The sequence below is a fragment of the Calonectris borealis genome, chromosome 4 (assembly GCF_964195595.1).
Source record: "Calonectris borealis chromosome 4, bCalBor7.hap1.2, whole genome shotgun sequence".
NCBI classification, from domain to species: Eukaryota; Metazoa; Chordata; class Aves; order Procellariiformes; family Procellariidae; genus Calonectris; species Calonectris borealis.
In genome coordinates, this window is record NC_134315.1 from 64,997,308 (window position 1) to 65,019,571 (window position 22,264).

A 22,264-nucleotide genomic window follows, 5' to 3' on the forward strand; every position below is an offset into this window, starting at 1 on the left:
GGGCGAGGCGGAGGTCGCTGCCCTGGGCGGGGACGGGGACCTGGGGACCGGGACAGGCGGGCTCCGGCGCCGGGGCTGGGGGGGCGTTACGTGCAACCCAGAAACCCCGTTCAGGAGGCGACGGGGCGGGGCGGGCGTTCCGGGGGCGGGCACAGTCGGCGCGGCACTCCCCGCCGCCGGGGTCCCGCCGTCGCCGCACTCACCTCCCGCGATCCGCGGCGGCACGGTCCGGCGCGGCCCCGCGCGCAGCCGCAGCCGCAGGGTGGAGCGCCCGCCGCCGCCGCCGCCGCCGCCCTCCGCCGGTGCGCCCCACGTGCCGCCGCCGCCATGGGCGTGCTGCCAGTGCCGGCGGAGGTGCGCGCCATCCTGTTGGACATCGAGGGCACCACCACCCCCATCGCCTTCGTCCAGGTGAGACCCGGCGGGGCGGGCGGCAGCGGCCTCCCCACGCGGCCGGGAGCCCCGCTGGCACAGCCGGGGGGCTCCGTTAGCATCGCCGTTATTATCATGATCCCCCTCAGCTCTGGCAGCTGGGGGAGGCACGCTGCGCCGGCCAGATTTCTGTGACTGCAAGTCCCCTTCGCTGGCACGGCGGCCCTGCGGGGGGGTAAGCGCCTCTCCCGGGGCTGTAGTCCTGCGGAGGGCAGGCCTGAGTTTCCTCCAGAAGCGTAAAACCGTGACACATTTTCTGTATTTTTCTGAATATTGCTCACGAGAAAATACGTTTTACCGATCGCCTGCCTCTTTTGTGGGCAGGGGAACAGGGAACTATTCAGATCCAGGGCAGTTCAGTAAATGATTTTTTTTCATGGATATAGGGCAGTTGGAGTGTTCTCAGCCTCATTTGGGAAAAGCCCTCGAGCATCACTTGCTCAGATGTCTGAAGCTGCAGCACATCACCCGAGTTTGCAGAGAGCCTGAAGTACTCTCTCAGGGTTATCCGCTGCCTTTTCTCTTCAAAAGGGTGGTACAGTCAGATGCCTCCCGTGTTACCACAGATCTATGTCCTTCCTCCAGCATGCACAGGACCAGTACAGGGGGAGGGGAGCGCAGAGAGCACATCAAGTGTAGGTGAGGAGGATTGTACTAACAGCAAATATGTATGAGTGCCTTCCCTGGCGTAGGAGAAGGCTTAAGAGTATTGAAAATGTTGGTTTACATGCAGAAGCCAGGAGACCAGGAAGTCTGCAAGGCCAGCAGGAGGCATTAGGACAAACACTGTAAATACGCTATTAAAATTTGCAGTTCTCCAACTGCTGCGGGTCCCTCCTCTCCGAGAGGTTTTGGTCCCTAACCAGGCTTGTGTGCTTCACCGGCGGGAGCAATTTGCTTGTATTTAAGACACCGAATGGAATTATCCCTGCTTCTGCCATTAACCTGTATTTCTCCATCAGACATTATAGCTTTTGGTGGATGTTTTTTGCCAGTAGTTTAAGAAGGTGCTTTGTGACCCACATGATGTGCAGTGGGTTGAAGGCTCTTGCCAGGCCTTCTAGGTGTTTCTGCTAACACAGTTTAACAGATGAACAACACGACCTACATCTTTCCTGTCCGTGTTCTTCCAGTGCTCTTGAAGGAACTTCAGGTCTAGATGGCATTACAGCAGCCTCCCTCCCCTCGATATCTTTCAATTTAAACAGTTTGAACAGCTCAGATTTCTTACTAAACGTCTAACGGAGCAATGAAGTTGGTTATATCCACCTTGAATCCATTTTGCTGTCATGCAAATAACATGCAATACGCCTGAGACAGTTTCCTACCCAAAGTCTTTCTGTTGCAGGGAGGCCAAATGAGTTATGTTTTTCAATAAAACTCAGTTTGCTGGAAATCCTGAAAATGCTTGAAACAAGTTATTTCACTTGGACTTTCAGTTAATCTCCATAATTTCTATTTCCCTTTAAAAGCTCCACTGCTGGTTCTACAGGCATTTTATTCTTTAATATTAAAGGATTTTATTTAATCCTTTCTTTAGTATTAGAATTATTGAATACGCAAAGGAAATAGAATGAGCCAGCTGATGGGTGGATTAAGGAAAGATACCAGAAAAGAGAATATTTGGTGGTCCCTAGTTAGAGGTCACCAAGTTTTCTCTTTTGCTGGGTCCACCCTGGCAGAGAAAAGTAGATGGCAGGGGAGACATGTAATTTGATAAACTACATCCCCTGGGATTTGCCAGATCTCCTGTAAAAGCAGATTGTCACTGAACTTTTTGACAGTTTGTATGGACATTGAGAGGAAAATTGACCCTGGTCGCTTGAAATCCTACAAGCGCTAATTACAGCGTGCTATTTGGGTGTCTACTGACGGTAAAAATACCACCGTTTCCATACTGGGTACAACATCGCTGTGAGCAGTTGCGAAGGCTTAGGAGGGCTGTTTCTCCATCCTGCCAAGCTCTGTTGGGGCAGCCACATGTGGGGCTGGACGTTGTCAAGGAGCCTGGCCATCCGGCAGTGTGGTGGGGTGATAGCGCCCATCTCCCTGGCATGCACGGGAGATGGACAGAGCGATGGGAGCCATGCACAGGCAGGCTCGGATCTCCTGCTAGCCAAGATAAAAGAGAAGCAGATGAATTTATAAAGGTCAGTAACAGCCCCGGTTAAACCTATTCAAGAGTTTGCAGCCACCAACTTTTGCTGAAAGCTGAAGTCTCAGAGATGGAGGTATTTCCTTGCAGGATGCAAGGAGTCTTTCTTCCACACAAACTCATCGCCTTTTAAAGTTACTACATCATTGCCTGGGATCACTCCTGACATGCATAAACCATCTGTCCCACTGGCTGTCCACCACTCCAGCTGTCACATGGATGTCCCCTCTTGGACCACAGACCAATGCATTTGCCAATGGCCAAGGCTTTTACCCTTTTAAAATCCACTGAATCACGAAATACACTGCCGTTTCAGAGCCTGTTTGGAAGTTTTTCTTTGCCACCGCAAGAGCATGAAACACTGCTTTCGGAAAGCAATTGGGACCTTTTGACATCTGAGTTGTATAGGAAGTTAAACCAAGTCAGTGGGTTGGTGGCATTTCCCAGTGGATACTCTTTAATTTCCTCCATGATTTAAAAGATAGTTTGAAAGCAACTAAGTTCAAATAAAGGAAATGTGAGAGTAACTGGGGGTATTACAAGGCTGTTGATTTCCCTGGACAAGTTTGTGGTAATTTTCTAGACATTTAAGAGATTTTCCTTTCCCCTAAATTTATGTTGTTTTTAAAATATACAACGTGGAAAACAGTATTGGAGTAATAGAAAATCCTGCAGTTCTGCCACCACATCACACTCTCAGGACCACCATTTTCTTAATTCAGTAACAAGTTAAAGGTGACATACAGTGAGAAGAAAAATATCACTGGCCATTTTTTGAGGAGAGATGAGCTCAGGTTAGTTTCCTCCCATCTCTTCCCCATCCCAAATTTTTCCCAGTTAAGAAAAACTGGGTTCTGTTCCCAAAGGAAGGAGCTCCCTGCCCTTCCTGTTGTCCTGAGGCTCTTCCCGCACCCAGAGATGCCATCATGGCAGCTGCTTGTGGCTTCTCAGTTGTGAAACACCACTAATAAGAGCAAATTCGTAATTATTTTTGGTTGCCCTTGGGATCTCCGGGAAGGTTTGTCATTCTCCTCTGGCACCTTTCCCTAACCCTGTTTCATTTCATTTGTGAGACTGTCCTATGGAGCTCAGTGTCACTGGACTGGACTTTCCTTTTTAAAAAGGTCCTCTAGCTCTGGTGAGAAGTTGAGATGTGTTTTCAGAACGACCTTCATTAGGACAAGTGCCCCATTAAAAATAGAGTAGTATAACTTGTCAGTCCAGAGTACATACACAGTCAGCCTTGTACTCCTCAGCTGATGGGAACTTGGGGTCACGTCTGCCATTTGAGACATTTTTTGGCAAGCACAGGAAAAGTTATCACCCACCTTTCCGTCCTGGGATTTAAAAGTTGCAGCTACATAAGCATTTGTGCAAAAAATCCACTTGCACTAATCTTGGCCCAAGGTTGGCTCTGGCCTGCGACCAGGCAGACACCCTTGGGAGGCAGTTTCACAAGCTGCAGTACTGTAGGGGAAGCTGCAGCGGGGAAAATAACTGTACACACCAGCATGTGCAAGCGGTTGCTTTAAAAGCAAATCAGCCTTACCTCTGCCAGGTTAAAGGAGCTGCCTGTTTTTCTTGTGTGCTGCCAGGAGACCTTGTTCCCTTACATCAAAGACAATGTGAAGGAGTATCTGCGCGCTCACTGGGAGGAGGAGGAGTGCCAGCGGGACGTTGGACTTCTGAGGAAACAGGTTAAGCAACGGAGCTACACCGAGTCTCTCTGGGTTTTCACAGCATACCTGAGACTTCAGGTCACTTGGACTCCCCCAGTCACCTCTCCTTGCTGCGCATGGAGGCTGGTTGCCTCAATGGGCTGATTCTCCCCCACCCAAAGCCAGGGGTTGTGCTCGTGGAAGGGCTGGTGCTTGGCAGGCAGCAGCTCAGCTGCTTCCCTCAGCTTGCCTTGGTCTTCATGGCTCCCAAGTGGGCATCGAACCACGGCTTTTCAGCTTTGTGCCTGCACTGTGCCCTTCTCTTGCTGAATCCACCGCCTGCGGCTTCCAGGCACCTGTTTGGGAAGCAGCATGGAGGGATGGCAGAGTACTTGTCCCACACTGTACAGGGACACGGCATCAGTTTGAGACCTGTGGCTGTCTGAAGCCAACAGATGCATTTGCTTCTTTGCCTTAATTTCAGTAATTAAATACTTAAGCAAATATAATTCTCATTAGAGTATTTACAATACAACCACAGTAGTGCTAATTGTCGAGTTTGGAAAGTACAATCCAAGAAAGTGTTTCTAGACACTACTGAAGTCTGACTTTCCCCCATTGAGAAAAGCATTCAAACAATGTTGTAACCTTTCATGTGAAGAGCAGTTCAAGCTGTGTCCTGCACAGAGGTGCGTTGATGCAGGTGTTAGACCCCTTTCCTAAATTGAGATGTTGAGACCACTCCACCTCTTCCCTCACCTCTTTTTATCATGGATGATTTCCAGGCTCAGGAGGACTCCAGCTTGGATGGGGCTGTGCCGATCCCTTTGGAGAGTGGAAGTGGGGAAGAGGAGCTGGAGCGGGTCATCCAGGCGGTCGTAGACAATGTGCACTGGCAGATGTCTCTGGATAGGAAGACCACAGCACTGAAGCAGCTGCAGGGTCACATGTGGAGGGCAGCCTATGCAACCGGGCATGTCAAAGGAGAGTGAGTAATTGTGTGTGTGAGTAATTGTGTGCACCTTTCCCTGGGGCAGGTATGGGGTGCATCTTTCCTAAATGTCTGTTAGCAGAATAGCTGCATAAGCTATTCCTGGAAACAGCCCCACATACAAATGCAAGTAGGATTACTACCTTGGTGGAGAAGCCAATACGTTTACTTTCAGTCGTGGCTTAAGCCAGGGCACTGCTGTCATGGAACCAACTGCAGACACTTCATTTCAAACTTAATCATGCAGTGAAACACAAATCCATTGAGCTTATTCTTTGGATCTAGGGAACCAAAAGCTTACAGTAATCTCGGTACTGACCAAGTTGTCTCAGTCCCCACTGGGAAGATGACAAGTGGGTGAAATTGTTGCTCCTTCAGGAATAATTGGCAGGTACATGCTGGGGAACAGCCAGTTCTCCAGCCACCTGGGCAGGGTCTGTAAAGGAGACAGGGTCTGAGAAACAGAACAAGGTAATGGAGGCGTGACATGGGGCGATTCTGCTCCCACGACTGGCGGAATGTTCATCTGGGACAACTATCTTCTGCATTAAAAATTCAGAAAATGTCTCAATATTTCTCTACAGAGATTTCTTGGTAAACCAAGAGACTGAGGCACAAGTGTGAACTTCTTACATGTTGCATTTTTTATCCCTGAATTGCACTCACATTTTGGAACAAGCCTAAACAAGCTGGGGTTGCAGGGTCAGGTCCTTTCAGTTATTTCCTCCTGCTTTGTCTCTTACCTGAGCATTTTCTGCCTTTCCAATTCTTTTTCTCTTCAGGCTCCTCTTTATGTTTCAGCCACCACACATGGGTGCGTAAGTAGGGACAACTGGAGTTAAGCCTGATCTTATTTAGGTCGAGAGATACTTGGTTAAACTATGTATTTCAAGTTCCTAAGGAAGTAAAATAAAGCCTTACGTTCACAAAGTGTTTTGCCAAAGGAAGAATGAGGAAGAAGAAAAACACCTCACAGAAGAATGTAAACATCCACCAGAGAAAGCAACAAAACGCAAAAGCAAGCCATCCTGTTGGTTTTCTTTTTAAAATAGGGCTAATTGTCTTATAGTGGCCCAAAAAGTCTGGAGCTACCCTTGCTGCTTGGCAGCATCCGTGGAGTGAGATCTCTAAAGTCTCCCCCTTGCCCAACTTTATCTGGCACATCAGTGCCTGAAATCTAGGCGCTGAACTCAGCACATGAAAACATGAGGGTGGCTGGGAGTTTCTGCAGGTGCCGTACAACCTCAAAATATTTTCAGCTGACACCAGCGACATTTAATAAATAGCTGAAAAAAAGTGATTTTTTTTTTTAAAATACATAACATAACAAGGCCCTGAGCAGATGGCCAAGAAACTGGAGATGAAGAAAGGGCCAGCTGATTGCTACAAGTCTGCAAAACTCAGTCCAACACCTCCTTTTGCATCTGTTTGGAGTCCTCTTTCTTCAGGCATTCAGGTGCTCAGATCCCCTTTTCGGGGCAGTACCTTTGGGCCTTGGCCCAAGTGGCCACACAGAGCTGTGCAGTGCAGGTGGGAAGGCTGCGATTTGGGCTGGGATGAAAACTCGGTTCCCTGGGAATCACATCTCCTCCAGCTCCTCTCTCCATCCTTCTACCGTATCAAACTCAAACCCCCTCCCTGCCCTTCCGAGGCTGTTTGTGGCCTTTCCTTATCAACCATCACGTGTATTATTGAGGGACTTATTGTCAGCCTCACTTGTCCCTCTTGAGCATCCTCTAGCCTTCAGTTTCCTTCAGTACATGGGTCGTCTTGTAAATATCCTTTGCATACAAAGAGCTTTTACATACGTGTAAGTGCAGCACTCGAGAGATCTTGTGGTATAAATGAGAGGAGTATGAGGGAACTGAGAGACATACCCGTTAGCAGTTTATGCAGCAGTTGCCTTGGCTTTGGTCCTCCTTCCCTCTCTCACAGCTTTGCTCCCCGCTGCGGGGCTTGTCTTTGGGCGGCTACTAGCTGGGAGTTAGACGGAACTCACATTTTGAGACTGGTCAGCCCATTGCTACGCTGATACCTTGCCTTCCCAGCACTTTGCAAGGCCAGAAGAATAAGGGATGGGATGCTGCTGCCTAGTGAATGGGAACTGGTTCACCCTCTGCGATGCAGTTAAGCCAGGGACACATCTGGCCCTCAGGTGGTACTGTACAACCTGAGTCGCTTGAATAGAGTAGCTCTGACTTCAGTCCCTTAGGGGACACTCCTTTCTCAAGTTGTTTTCTGGCTTCAAACAGTTCATACAGTGCCACTCATTTAGCTTCTGCAGCTGCAACCTCCTCTCAGCTCCTCGCTACATATGGTCAGAGCCTGAACCTGTGGGATGGGTTTGCCCCATATGGCTGCAGCTTACAGCCATAGCTCTTACCAACAGGGAAACCTTTGTAGCTTGCAAGGCAGGTGGGACTCAGGATGCAGAAGCCTGTCTTCTCTGTCTTCCCCCTTATTCCTCCCTCGCAGAGAAAAGTGGCAGGATGCTACTTTCCCCAAGCTTTCCTCCTCTCTCCAAATTAAAGGGGCTGGAGAAACTCCTGCCAAATGCCTGAAACAGCTCATCAGAGCTGCTGTCTGCATAGCCGTCAATGAACTGCTCAGTTGGCTGGAGGTAATAATATATCACCTGCTGCTGAAAGAGACTCCTTAGTTGCAGAAGCCCTGAGCAGGTTGAAAATGAAGTCCCCTTGCAAACTGATGGGACGGTTGTCACAGTGCCTGGCTAAAGGTCTCCCTCCAGGTGCCTCTGGGTTTGCCCTTACCTGCTGCCCTGTTTTGCTCCAGAATCTTCGAGGACGTGGTTCCAGCCATCCGGAAGTGGCGGGAAGCGGGGATGAAGGTCTATATCTACTCCTCGGGCAGCATTGAAGCCCAGAAGCTTCTGTTTGGATACTCTACAGAAGGTGATATCCTAGAGGTAGATAACCTTATCACCTTCCTTACAGCTTCTCCCTCTCCAGAGCATTTCCCTCCCATAACTGCCCTTGCTGTAACTCTTTGTGAATAGTCTGGGACAGGAAGTTGGGGCAGTGGGTTTGACCCACGGGAGTTGAGCTCAGCCACTTGAGTACGCTAGCATGGCTGCATCAGCCCCCCGTTACTGTGGTGGAAAGGAAGGATGACGTCTTGCTCAGGAGTGAGGTTTAGCCCTGCTCTTCAGGTGGCACTCAGCAACCGCCTTTGCTTTTCTCTCTCTTTCAGCTCTTTGACGGCCACTTTGATACCAAGATAGGCCCCAAGGTAGAAAGTGAGAGCTACAGAAGGATTGCTGCCAGTATTGGGTGCGCCACCAACAACATCCTCTTCCTGACAGATGTCCCTCGAGGTAGGTGGCCTGCCAGTCCTGCTGGCTCTCGCCTGTGCGAGAGAGGCAGGTGTTCTTTAAATGCGTGCTGCTGACTTGTCACAAGCACCCCAGAAATGCTGCAGACCACCTTGCTTTGGTGGCATCCCCCTACCTGCTGCCATGCTCCTTCCTTACACATGCAGGCTCTCACACAGCAGCGGGGTATCTGTGAGCAGCGCTGCAATGAGGGAAAATAGGTCAAGTAGAAAACCTGCCCTTGCACCAGCAAGCAAGGAGAAGCTGTTAAAGCGGAGTGGAGCGTTTGCTGAAGCAGTTGGCATGCCCCATTTACAAACAGGGTCAGTAGTTTTCATGAGCCGTGCTTGGGGGAACCGATGATGTCTGCTGTGCTGCTACATGGCATGCACATGTGGCTGGTTCTTTGTGCCACTTACCATTAGGTTGAGTTCAGCAGCAGGAAAACATTGCTCTTGGTCGCCAAGACTTGACCCCTGGAAAGCCAGGCTCAGGAAGCTAATTTAATTTCCTGCCTTTGCTGGAACCGTCTTTCTGGCAGAAATGGCACTGGGTTGTGATCTCAGTCTAAGCCAGCTCAGTCCCCCGGAGTTAGCCCTTACCTCCTCCCCAGCCCTGGCAGCAGAGTTGGTGGGAGCTTACAGTTACATCCTTTTCCCTGTATCGTCTTCCTGTGGCCTCTTGCTGTGCTTGGGGAGCAAAAGAAGCTTGTGAGAAGTGACTCCCGGCAGGGGGTGTTGGACTTGTTAATGCCATAGCCCAACCACAGCCCAGCTTCATGACAGGAATCGAGCTGCTGGTGTGTGCTGCCTGCACAGTGCCTTGGACAGCCATCAGCTGGGAGAGGGGAGGAGATGGTGAGGCAGCCATCTCCCGTCCGCTCACGTTACGTGGCAGCTAGAGTCATCCACAGCAGGTCTGTCAGGAGCTGGTCCCTCTGTAGAGCGCTGCAGAGCCACATGCAAACGCTGCTCTCTCAGTCTCATCCTTTAAAAGCACTTCAGTGTTTTGGGGCATCTTCAAGCCGTAAAGACCTTCATGTAGAAAGGTCGGTAAGCACACCTCATCTCCACTCTCCCCACCTCTGTTTGTTTCAGAAGCCAACGCAGCCGAGGAAGCGGATACTCATGTGGCTGTGGTGATCAGACCAGGCAACGCAGGACTGACGGACGATGAGAAATCATATTACAGCCTCATCTCATCTTTCACCGAACTTTTCCTGCCTTCCTCCACTTAGGGAAAGCGGTGCACGCACAAAAGACTGTGCTTCACCTGAATTGTCCTTGTATAACGTTAGGTAATTTTGTCCATAATCAGAATTTAAAACCAAACCCACATCATGTCTTGGACCCATGACTAGTGCAGGCAGGTATGGATGGGGAGTATGGTGTGGGGTCCCTTGTGCAGTAGGACAGAGGCCTGCAGCAGCCAGCTGGAGCTGGGAACAGGGTGAGGAGCAGCACTCATCAGCCCTGCCGTTCCTCCCCTTTTCCAGCTAGCAATTAGCTTAGGGGATGCTTCCTTCAGACCCCCCCCCATGAGCTCCATCACTTTTAGAAACAGTCTGCAAACAAGGTGTACGTGCCCCTGTCCCAGAAGGACCTCCAGGGACCATGAGGGGATATGAGCTTCTCCCTGCAGATGGGGTTGCTGGCTAAGTCAAAACTTTCAAAGTTAGGGGGTTAGGATGCCCAAAGGAAAATACCAAATGTGGGCTATAGTACAGTAGGTTTGGGCTACCACAGAAAAAGCCAGCCCTTGCTGCAGGCAAGCTCTTTAGACCAGGAACAACTTAAATCTTGGCTATATCCACAGCAGCTCTATGTACAAAACAGTACAACTTGCATATGGAAGCTGCTTAGAGCTACACAGTCAGCCTACCAGAATGAAGTAGAGTATATATAAATATAGCTTTAAAAATTAAATTCTAGACCCACCTCACTGCTGCATCGTGGTGCCGGGCTATGGGATCCAACTGGCTGAACACTAAAGTCGGCTTGACTGTGTTTCTGAAGTATCTCCCTTAGCACTAACCCATGGGGCTCCTTCTCAGTAGCCAACATCACCCTGTCACACGTTCATAGCACTGGTCAGCTGTGAGCAAACCTTGACAAACAACTGCTCCTGAGGGACACATCCTGCTGCATTTAATGAGAATTAAAACCCTGACCTTTTCACCCACCCTACCTAAATTGTGCCAATTTATATCAGATGGTCATGGAGCTTTTCCTAATGTAGTAAATAAAAACACAACTTTGCTTTCATTGCATTCACTCCATCCCAGTATTTAGCCTTCCTGTCTATCACCAGTGATCTCAGCACCTAAAGGCAAATATCTTTTTTTTTAAACCTGTGAACACTTTGTTTTCCTGCTTTTGCCCTCCATGGTCCTTTCTTTAAGGCAGACAACTCTGTCCTGCCAAGGAAGCTGTATTACCTCCCTGACTGTCTTATGATTTCAGTAGGGGCCCAGTGGGCGTGCAGGATTGAAAGCCACAGCTAGGTTATACCTACCAATAGTGGAGGCAGAGGCAGTCTGAAACCCCAGTTCCCTGCTGCTTGCACTTCGTGCATGGGTGTCACTTGCTACTTACTCATTTCTGCGTGGCTGCGCTTGAGCTTGCCCTTACGGACGGCCGAAATACAATACTAATGCGCGTGTTGCCTTCCCGAGTTCTGATCTACCTACAGCTGTCCCTGTTGAGGGAGGCTGCTGTATAAAGAACAAGCAAGAGACGGGCATTTTGGGAGGAAACCACATCACGCCAGCATTGCCCTTCTCAAACTTTGATGGTAGCAGGTAAGGCTGTGAGGCAGCTAGTCTGGATGCCTTTCTGGGCTGTGTAATGAGTGTGATCCTCCTCCTAGAAAGAGCCTGCTAATTAGCACTGTTACCATAAGTGTATCTGCATGGCTGAATAGTCCCTGGCTTCCTTAAGTGTTAATTTTAATCATGACACTGTAAATACTCACCTTTTGTTTTGCCTTTGCCATCAGAAAGCTATGCATGGGGTAGGGGACAAAAATAAAACTCACTTTCTCCATAAAAGCACTTTATTTAGTGGTCATGTTTCAGTGTGTATCAGTTGTCATTTAGTTGTACTGAAATGTGCTGTTAGAAATACTCTAAGAAATGTACAGAGTTATCACCAAAAACCTGAAGTTCAGTTTGGATTGCATATAGGAAAAGGAGAGAAAGGAGAAGGAGAAAAAAAAAATAAAAATCACAAACATCATCTTTTTTTTCCTTTGATAAAATTACAAAATATAAAATGATAAACTGAAAGTATTAATTAATTTTTTAAAAAAAGTCAAAGTGGACTATTTACAGTAAAACACCCTTAAAACAAATTGCTATTTTGTGCTCCATATGCATTCAGTGTGTGTGCCCATGTAAGAGGATTCCCACCTGCGTCTTCTCCAGGCTGTCCTCTCCTGCCCTCGCCCAGGAGGAGCTCCCCAGATGGGCTGCTGGGGAGCCCTGCACCTTAAGCTGCTGTGCCCTTAGGCCACCCTGGGGAGCCCTGCATCTTATGCTGCTGTGCCCTTGAGCCACCCTTAGCACGACCCTCCAGGAGAGCTTCCCACTAATGTCACAGCTACAAGGAGGAGACCTTCAGCAGTCCAATGACAAGCCTCCGTTGGCTGGAGATGCTCTGGATTTATAACACAGCTGCCTGAGAACAAATTTTGGCCCACAGAAAATAAAGGGCTGGCTGAAAGCTTTCTACTTACACTAGTTTTGACAACTGTTTCTCCTTTCAGGAGAGGCCTCTGATCTTTGCAGAAGACTGAATGCTCTCGTGCCTTTTCCCTCTCTGTCAGAAATGCCACGGTGTGGTACAAGTTCCCCTTCAAATGCCTTTTGCCACTGTTTTAATTTCTGCTTATTTTCCTGCAGCTCAGACAAGATGCAAACCTAAGCTGAGCCTGACTTGTGGAGGAAAACAGGAGCCATGTTCATGAGAAGCAACTCCCATCGCTCCCCTGCCCAGCCCATACAGCAGCTTTCCCAAAATCAGGTTTTCAAACAGGGGCTTTGAGCTCCTGCTTTTTCTTTGAAACAGACTTTCTGTTTGAAAACCTCCCTTCAGGGAGGGAGAAGCTCTTCTGTTTTTGCTGTTCCCTTCCTGCACCTCCAGCTCTCAGGCCGTGTCACCCAACCTCCAGGGCAGAACTGCCTCCCTGCACCTTGGAAGCCCGCTTAAACCTGTGGCAGACTCTACTCAGGACAACTGGCCACACTGAGGTGTCCGGAGCCCATGTCTAGTGTCAGCCTGTCTGAAGTTTGACTTCTAAGTGCACAAGGAGCAAAACCAAATCCTATGCCCAGAACCACCTGCAACAGTTTTGCTCTCATTGCAGGCAAGCCCAGTGTCTCTAATACAGTGTTTTCCCCCTCAGAGAACAAAAAAAAGCTTTTGAAGTATTACACACGATATGTGGTGGAAGCACTACACACTTACAAAGAGCAGCCTTTTCTGGGTCATCTTCACAGCACAGAGGCATTCCCATCTTAATTCAGCACCTCGCTTCCACCAGTCCCCACCGTTGAGTCTGAAACATGAAGCCGAGCACCGCACCACACTGTGCCATCTCCTCTGGCCTGGGGACAGTCTGCCCGGCTACAAGGCAGCATCGGCCAAGTCTCACTCCCTGATCACAGCACAGTTTCTCCCAAACCTGGTTTTGCCATCGGCTGCTGGAAGAAATGCCTGCCTGCTTGCCATAAAAGCCAGCCAGTTGGGGTCTTCTGCTGCCCAATTCCAAGTCCAGAAGAAACAGCTGCACTTCCTCACCCTACCAAGTTACACCAGTTGGCAGCAAAGAAAACAATGCAAGAAACACACAAAAGATGCAGTCTGGTGACTCGGGAACCAGCAACTCCTGAAGACTCTTGGTGCCTGAAGTCCATTTCCTTCATCTCCTCCTCTGCAGAACAAGCTGAGGAGTGCCTGTCTGGAGGGGCACTGCGAGGACTAGCTGTTGAATGTTTTGAACAACAGGAGTGTGACAGAGCCACTCAGAAAAAGTCACTGGTAGCACAAACTGAACAGCTTGTGCTCCTGCTGCTGCTGAGAAAGATCCACTCCTCTTCCAGCAGACAGCTATTTTTGTTCGGCTCTTAATGAGATAGCCACCCTCAGAGCCCTTTGGCAATACGATCATGATTGCACATGAAAACAAACTCATCAAAAAAGTGTAAATGAGGTCATGTTTAACCCATGAGACCACACCTGCCCCCCTCCCCCCTGCCAGAGGTCAGGCTACACCTGATCTGTCTGGTACTCAGAGGCTTCCGATAAGCTTTCGGAAAAGCTCAGAAAGTTTTCCTGGTACTCAGAGCAAACGATCTCAAATCTGTAGTGCCTGAACTCCACTGCAAAGGTGCCGAAGTAGCACAGGAAGCACATCACCAGGCCCCACTGGATCCTGGAAGCGTGCATGTGGATGCCCTGCGCCATGAGGATGAAATCTGGAAGATGAAAGTCAAGGAGAACTAGTGGGAGGAGAGACACTGACCAGGATGAGAGAAAGCCAACAGGGAAGACAATAAAATCTTAACAATCAAAGTCACATGGATGACAGTCAACCCAGCCAGCCATCATCAGGAGACGGTGAATGTGGTGCCAGAGATGGAAGGGATGTCACATGTCCCAACAATGCCCATGGAGCGCAGCAGCTCTCCTATACGGACCAGGGCTTCCTGATTCCAATTCAGGCTGATAAACATTTACAAAGGGAAAGACTTAGGCACAGAGAAGTCAGTGACTTGCTTGAACACCCAACCAGCCAGTGACAGAGCCAGCAAGATGGGGATCTGGCTGTGGGCCTCTACCTGCCAGGAGCCTCCCAGCATGAACTGGATCAAATCTCTGCACCGCAGGCAATGGGAACACCTTTCAACCTACACTGTATAATCTTTCATTCTGTTTAGATCACCTGCAAAGTCATCCCTTTCTGTGAAATCTGGAAGTATCAGTCTACACAGTATGGCATGTTACACTAAAAGGAAAAAGAACACTGTCAGAGCCAGAAACTGTCCTCCAGGCTCATGTACCCATGTGCTTGGACCACATATTGCCTGGCATCAGTGTCTCACTGCTGTGCCTCGGGTTGTGTTTATGGAGTACTCCATAAAAGCAATTCTCAGCTCCCCTAAAGCAGAGGACACCTTCCTGAGCTGGGGACCTGCCCCAGCCCCATGCACATCTCCTCTAAACCTACTGTCTCTCCTGTCTCTCTGGATTTTCTCTGCACTCCAAGAATGGAGGATCACACATTTTCACAGATAAAACAAACAAACAAGAAGCCTCTCCCATGCTTCAACTGCACAAAGCAGGTAATCAGAGACTTTTCATATTGGGCTTACTGTAAGCAGCCAAAGCTTCATTTCAGCAAAACAGCATTCTCTGTCTGGCTTTAAGAGTCTTCTACTTTCCCTAGTAGTGCAAGGGTTATGCACAAGCTGCATAGGATGGGGAGCCAGCCCCATCCTTTGCAAAGTCAGTGTGGGGTGGGGGGCAGAATGGGACTCTTGCCTCAGCCTGCCCCCCTCCACAGAGGGCCCAAGGCCTTCAATGCCAAGCAGCCAGCTGGGGAGGGCTTGGCTGGGAGCACCCAGCATGTCAGTACAGGAGCAGCTACGCCCTGGCTTACCTGGCTGCTCCTGCTCCCAGCCTGGCAGAAACCTCCACAGCAGGAGTCTGGCCCAGCTCCTCGCACGCAGCCCTACCCCAGACACATCCTGGGGGAGCTCTGGGCTTGGGGCAAGGGGAGGAGGGGAGCACCACAAGAACCGGGCAAACTCCTATGTTACGTACACCAAAGCGTGATGCTCAGCTACAAATTTTTCCAAGGAAGCTTAAGAGGCGACTGTCGGTACATCTTCACACCAATCTGCTATTCCTCTGGACACTGGCTGAAATGTTCAAAACCAGCCAAGTGGCTAAGGAATTGTTTTAAGAACAGGCTGTTTCCTGAAGAGGGGGGATTAGTTTGTTCCTCACCATTTATTCCTGCCCTCTTGCTTATCCCAGCACTAACGTTGATGCAACTATGCAGTGAATGGATCCACCCTAAACAAGCACCCAGGGCACGTGAGTGCTGGTGCGAACAGAAGGGCTGGAGTGGGGCTGACAGGCAGAAGGTGGGGAGGAAGCCACATGTACATACATGAGTGACCACAGACCCCACAGCCCAAATCTCATTTGTAAAGCACATAGTCCAAAGTCCACATGACCCAGCAGCTCTTGACTGTGATAACCATCTTAAAAGGCAGAGCTGGATGTAGTACCCTGGAGCATTTCAAGAAACACATCAAAATCTTCTCATCTTCAGAAACCTTATTTCTTCCCTTGTTCCTTTGTTCTCCTGAGAATTTTTATCTCAATATTTTGCATAATCTTAAATGCTACTGTGTAAGGTAAGCAGTGGTGCCATTAAATCGCACAGATACTATTCAATATTGTAACCACTTTGGATATCACTAAGAAGTTTTAGAAACACTTATGAAGGAAGTGAGCCCATCTGTGAAGCAGTGCATCCTGGTAAAACAAGTAGCAAAATGAGTCAATCATAGGATCATGCCATGAAGAAAAGCTGAGCAGCATTCCTAAACGCTTTGAGATCCTAGGACGGATGTGAGAAGAGCCAGTGTTCCCTGCTGCAGAGAGTGTCGGACACATATGATACCTGGCTTCCCAGGGAGCAGGACAAAAGGATACAGAGCACTACGCAGAGGGTGATGCTGGCCGACAGGGCAACTCGTGGAATCCCGACTTTCCGTCCCTCGTTCTTCAGGTTGATCTTGAGGGTGAGGGCAGACTGGATCCAGCACGCCAAGGTCCCAAAGCCAAAGGTCAGCGACGTGCCCACATTGTGGATCTCCTCATCGTTGGAAAGCTAGGAACAAACAAAATGGTGATTGTTTGGACGCAACAGGAATTGTCTGCTAGCTACCTTGGATTGCTGCTGAAGTGGGATAGAGGACAGTGGGAATCACTGGGGTGTGAGACAGAGATGCTGTATCATTTCTTCTGGCAGAGGTGTAAGGTGTAACATAACCAAGATGAGTTGACAGCTGTCACAGTCAAGCAGATCTTCTGCCCAAAGCCCAAGCACAGTGGAAAATGCAGTTGCTTGGGGACTGCCTCCACAGCTCCCTGACAAGACTCATCAATGCAGAGCTCAGAAGTAAATCCTTCCCTGGCTTGATGTGATGGCCAGAGCAGGCAAGGACAACCCGCTGGGGTCTTGTCCAGTCCCTGCAATGGATGCAAACTGTGCAACCTTCAGTGCCAGCTGCATGGAGCAGTGCTGCCTGGGGCAGAGGGTAGCCAGAGCCCTGACACCTCCATTGAGCTAGCACAAGCCAAAACACAGACACATGCTCCTGGTTTGACAAGTTTCTCCCACCATAAAGCTTGACTGCCTGTTCCCTCTGCTGCCCATCCTCGACCGTTGGGGTCTGAGGCAATAGGAACCCAACCTCTCTGGAGTGCAAGTGCTTCTCTGTTCCTTGGGCTTCTGTGTCTCACGGGTCTCAGTGACTGTGCAATACTGCAAGGAAAAAGGACAGCCAGGTTCAATGAGTAAGAATCTGCAAAGAGATCCCTTGAGGCTGCAAATTCATTCAGAAAGCTCAGCATGGACAAGACTTAAGCCAAACAATTTCCCTTTTCCCTCTGCCTCTGAGGCTTTTCTAGAAAAGAAACCAGCAGTCTGTAATTCCTCCCTGCAGCCTTGATTCCTGTTCTGTGATTTAACGAATTCCCATCAAACAAGACACAATCTAGTTACTGAGCTTCCACTGATCTCTCCCCTCTCCTCCCTACCTTGAGGTTTTTTTCAAGGGTAGGTCCAAATCATAGTAGAGGCAAAAAATGGGATCGAGCTGCCTTTCCCAAGGTAGCCTGCACTGCAAGGGACTCACAGCCATAATGTCCCTCTAACACACCCAATCTGTAATTTTCCAGAAATATGATTTAATGCCACATTCAGCTTAGCAGTCAGGCAGGGAAAAGCATGGACTAAGGTCTCATTACCACATACTTTCATGGTTTGGCAAAAGATCTAAGCAAGGACACAGGTAACTAACAAGGAGTGGATAATTAGTTCAGAATTTATACCCAGGCATGATTCAAAGTATCCACTTTTAAATAACAATCATTTGCTCTGAGGAGCAAAAAAAGGAAGGAGAGGTTGAAATTGCTTCCTAGTGCCTGCCCTGTACTAGAAATACTCTTCTCACACCTAGACAAGGCTGTTACAAAAGCCTCATAGTTCCTAGCTGGGAAGCTCTCGTGAAAAAACAAGACTCCAAGTTTTTGGCTTGTGCTGTGGAGTTAGGAAGACCAGGTCCAAAACGGTAACATTATCTCACACCTCATTCAGGGGAGAAAAAAAAAAAAAAAAAAAAAAGACGACTATAAAGGACACAAAGTTCCTGCAATTGCTCCACAAGCCAAACAGGTACTCACCCTTCACAAAACAAGTACCTTTTCTGTATTGGCAGGAAAAACAGCTCCCTGCCTGCAAAGCCAGGAAAGAAGCCAGCCTACACTGACATTTCTCAATTCCTGCCATTATTGGGGGTCATTACCTGCACCCCAGTGAGAGGCAGAGCATCAGAGACAGCAAAGGGATGGGGAAACCCAAGTGCCAATGAGTCTAATGCCTTGATTTTCACTGCAGATCTAACAGACACACTCGTGTACACAGTGGACACCCAACCCTACAGAGCAATGTTGTGGCACTGACAGCTTGTTTGTTTGTTTGTATAATATTGCAGAACAGATCAAGAATCAGAGGCACCTCATCCAGGCATCCGTCACATTAGGATAAATCGTAGCACTCCTCTGCCATGTCCCTCTCGTGGCCAGTCTGAGGACAAGCAGGAGGTAGATTTAAACAACGTATGTTTTAAACGAAGGACACTGAACTGTCTGCTAGATCTGTATGGGCAGCTGTGCATCTGTTCGCACAGATGCGTACATAAACTTCCAGTTCAATCCTTTTACCCAGGACCACGTGAGCCAGCCCCCAGGGCTCAAGAGATTCAATAGGTTCTCTGCTCTGACTCTCGGCAGGTCAAGTGTAAGCATGCAGGTGCAAATCCTGCTGGGAACAGGTGAAAAATGATTGTGGCCCTTCATCTCAGCATGTCACTAGAGCCACGTAAGTGGCAGATAGAGGTGGCAGAGCAGGTACAAGGAGGGCTGGGGCACAGCCAGACATGTTATCTCCCAAGCTCACATCACAGGTAGTTCAAAGGCCTAAGCAGATCTGCTAGAAAAGCAGGAACCTCACAGCACAGACACAGCGGTCCAAGCCTGGAGTGCAGTACCTGAAAGTTGCCGAGTAGGGTCATCCCAAAAGAGGCCAAGCATAATGCCACCAGGCCGCTGATGTTCAGCCAAGGGTTTAGCACCTTTGGCTTCAGCTGAATGAAGCGCAGGACAGCCACAACAAGCGCTGAGAAGGAAACAGAATGCAAGGTGCGTCATTAGGTAGAACGTGCTGCAGTAACCACCTGGCTGGGGCCTCATGGACCCCCTCCACCCTCTTTCCACCCAGAGGGGAGAGCTCACTGCAGGCCGGCTAGCTTAGTGCTTCTGCCTGGCTCCCTCCTGCTTAGTCATGGACAAGACTAAGCACAGGAAGCATTTCTCTTGTAATCCAGTTACGCCGAGCTCCCACGCTTCCTTTTCTCATGATATTTTGTCTAGGAGCTGGGTTGCAAATTTTCTGGGGGAAAGAAGAGCACCTTCCTATTTGCCTGTGAAGCTCCCAGCACAAGTCTATCACATGCACACCATGCATTCACATTGCGGTAGCTGGGCTTGCATCAAGTTTCACTCCACTCATGAGCACCGAGCTTTCTTGGAGGAGGTACGTCAAACCCCATCTGTATTAGAAAATGTATGATCCCTTTCTGCAGGGCTGCTCTCCAGCCACTCCTCTCCCAATTTATATTCGTGCCGGCGTTATTCTGTCCTAGATGCAGAATCTGGCATTTCAACTTGTTAAATTTCATCCCATTAATCATTGCGCAATGCTCCAGTCTATCTAGATCCCTCTGCAAGGCATCTTGCCTCCCAAGAGAGTCAACAGCACCTCCCAGTTTGGTATCATCAGCAAACTTGCTAATGGTGCATTCAACTCCTGCATCCAGAACATTGATAAATAATATTGAACAGAACCAGCCCTAGGACTGAGACCTAAGGAACTCCGCTGGTGACCAGTCGCCAGCCAGATGTAGCCCCATTCACTACAACCCTTTGAGCCCTGCCCTTCAGCCAGTTCTTCACCCAGTGCACTGCGTACCTGCTCATCCCACAGTTGGACAACTTGTCCAGAAGGATGCTGTGAGGGACAATATCAAAAGCCTTACTAAAATCCAGAAAAACTACATAGAATCATAGAATCATTAAGGTTGGAAAAGACCTCTAAGATCATCGAGTCCAACCATCAACCCAACACCACCATGCTCACTAACCCATGTCCCTAAGCACCTCATCTACACGTCTTTTAAATACTTCCAGGGATGGTGACTCAACCACTTCCCTGGGCAGCCTGTTCCAAGGCTTGACCACTCTTTCAGTAAAGAAATTTTTCCTAATGTCCAATCTAAACCTCCCTTGGCGCAACTTGAGGCCATTTCCTCTCGTCCTGTCACTTGGGAGAAGAGACCAACACCCACCTCACTACAACCTCCTTTCAGGTAGTTGTAGAGCGTGATGAGGTCTCCCCTTAGCCTCCTCTTCTCCAGACTAAACAACCCCAGTTCCCTCAGCCGCTCCTCATAAGACTTGTGCTCCAGACCCCTCACCAGCTTCATTGCCCTTCTCTGGACACGCTCCAGCACCTCAATGTCCTTCTTGTAGTGAGGGGCCCAAAACTGAACACAGTATTCGAGGTGCAGCCTCACCAGTGCCAAGTACAGGGGCATGATCACCTCCCTACTCCTGCTGGCCACACTATTTCTGATACAGGCCAGGATGCTCTTGGCCTTCTTGGCCACCTGGGCACACTGCCGGCTCACGTACATCCACCACCTTCCCTTCATCCACAGGATTTTCCCTTTGTGAACCCATGTTGACTGTGCCTGATGATTGCATTATTCTTTAAATGCCTTTCAATAGTACCCAGTATAATCTTCTCCATAATTTTTCCAGGAACTGAGGTTAGACTAAAGGTCTGTAGTTCCCTGGGTCTTCCCTCACATCCTTCTTGTAAATTGGAATAACATTGGCTAGCTTCCAGCCAGCAGGGATCTCCCCAGACTCCCAAGACCTTTGGTAGATGATTGAGTGGGGTCCTGCCATAACATCCGCTAGCTCCTTCAGTACTCTGGGATGAATCCCATCAGGCCCCAGGGAGTTGTGAACATTCAGCTGATACAGCTGGTCCTTTACAATTTCAGTGTCCACAAATGGGAAGTCACTGTTCCCACACTCGCGGTCCTCCAACTCAGGGGACCAGGCAGCCCAAGGTCTATCAGTATTACTAAAGACTGAGGCAAAAAAAGCATTGAATGCGTCCGCTTTTTCTTCATCCCTATTAGTCAGGTGACAGTCTTCAACAAGTAGCGGTCCAATGTTTCCTTTAGACCTCCTGTTGCTATTGACATACTTTAAAAAGCTTTTCTTGTTGTCTGACACAACACTGGCCAGTTTCAACTCTAATTGAGCTTTGGCCTTTCGTGTCTTCTCCCTACATATACAAACCACAGCTCTGTAATCTTGCTGCGAAGCCTGACCTCGCTTCCAGAGATTACACAGTTTCTTTTTCCTATTGAGCTCCACGAGGGGTTCCCTGTTCAGCCAAGCTGGTCTTCTGCCCCACTTGCTTGACTTATGACACAGTGGGATTGCCTGCTCCTGTGCTTCTAAAAGGTGGTTCTTAAAGGCTGACTGGCAGTCGTGGACTCATAAGCCCTCAAAAGCAGATTCCCAGGGTACTCTGCTAAATAGCTCCCTGAATAGCTTAAAGTTTGCTCTCTTGAAATACAGGGTAGCAACTTTGCTGTCCTTTTTTCTCACTACACCAAAAATTTTAAACTCAACCATTTCATGATCACCATGGCCAAGACAGCCACCTACCATCACATCTCCCACAACACATTTGCAGTCTGGAGGTTCCCTGGTTATATTTCTTCTGGCAATGGGAAAAAGCAGCAATGAAAGCATACAGTACAGCTTAGCTTCAAAAAGCCGCATGTCTTTTGTTTGCCTGCCCTTCTTCACACCGGCTGCTCCCCTCACACTCAATGAAAAACAGTCATACAGATTCAAGGCTAAGATGAGACAATTAAAAACATGAGAATAAATCAAAACCCAATAATGTTCAAATGCATCCAGCTTCATTGTGTCTTTCTACAAATTAAGACAAAATAATACTGTCTTAATCAGTAGTAATCACAGTTTAAATGACTTCACATCATCAGATTCAAGAACAATATGTATGGGATATTACTTATGTTTCAGTGACTTCTTAAAACAAATTATGAAAGAGAAAGAAACATTCCCCTTGTGGTTCCTACCTAGAAATGCTGCCATGTTCATGACTTGGCTAAACACACAGCTTGCAGGAGGTGCGTCACCTGCAATACTTGGAAAATAGAAAGTGTATCATTGTAACTCTAGAATGGCAAAGACACATAAATAACAACCATTAATCAGAACAGTAATGAA

At 48.7% G+C, this 22,264-nt stretch overlaps 2 protein-coding genes and 1 long non-coding RNA gene across 19 annotated transcripts in view; 1 reads left to right on the forward strand and 2 right to left on the reverse strand.

Moving 5' to 3' along the window:
• The first annotated feature begins 47 nt into the window (after positions 1 to 47).
• ENOPH1 (enolase-phosphatase 1) lies at positions 48 to 11,862 on the forward strand. Of its 2 annotated transcripts, none has more exons than XM_075149902.1 (6): positions 48 to 411; positions 4,183 to 4,284; positions 5,031 to 5,233; positions 8,030 to 8,162; positions 8,447 to 8,570; positions 9,665 to 11,862. In XM_075149902.1, the coding sequence occupies exons 1-6, from the start codon at positions 328 to 330 to the stop codon at positions 9,802 to 9,804; spliced, it is 786 nt and encodes a 261-aa protein (XP_075006003.1). In that variant the 5' UTR covers positions 48 to 327; the 3' UTR covers positions 9,805 to 11,862. The 2 variants fall into 2 exon arrangements, with proteins under 2 accessions (XP_075006003.1, XP_075006002.1); XM_075149901.1 differs by lacking the exon at positions 48 to 411 and adding an exon at positions 2,447 to 2,582.
• Positions 4,160 to 9,650, reverse strand: LOC142082126 (uncharacterized). Its single transcript, XR_012673583.1, has 6 exons — positions 9,170 to 9,650; positions 5,980 to 6,132; positions 5,538 to 5,672; positions 5,005 to 5,150; positions 4,368 to 4,601; positions 4,160 to 4,272 (listed from the first exon to the last, which is right to left on the reverse strand). It is a non-coding gene; the product is annotated as an uncharacterized LOC142082126 (long non-coding RNA).
• A 1,901-nt stretch (positions 11,863 to 13,763) lies between the features above and the next one.
• TMEM150C (transmembrane protein 150C) overlaps positions 13,764 to 22,264 on the reverse strand; it is a 29,538-nt gene continuing 21,037 nt past the window's right edge. For all 16 annotated transcript variants that reach the window (XM_075149885.1, XM_075149892.1, XM_075149891.1 and 13 more), the window contains 4 exons: positions 22,114 to 22,181; positions 18,916 to 19,043; positions 16,295 to 16,472; positions 13,764 to 14,043 (listed from right to left, as the gene is read on the reverse strand). In XM_075149885.1, the coding sequence (XP_075005986.1) occupies positions 13,835 to 14,043; positions 16,295 to 16,472; positions 18,916 to 19,043; positions 22,114 to 22,181 (583 nt within the window). In that variant the 3' untranslated portion in view covers positions 13,764 to 13,834. The remainder of the gene's footprint in view (positions 14,044 to 16,294; positions 16,473 to 18,915; positions 19,044 to 22,113; positions 22,182 to 22,264) is intronic.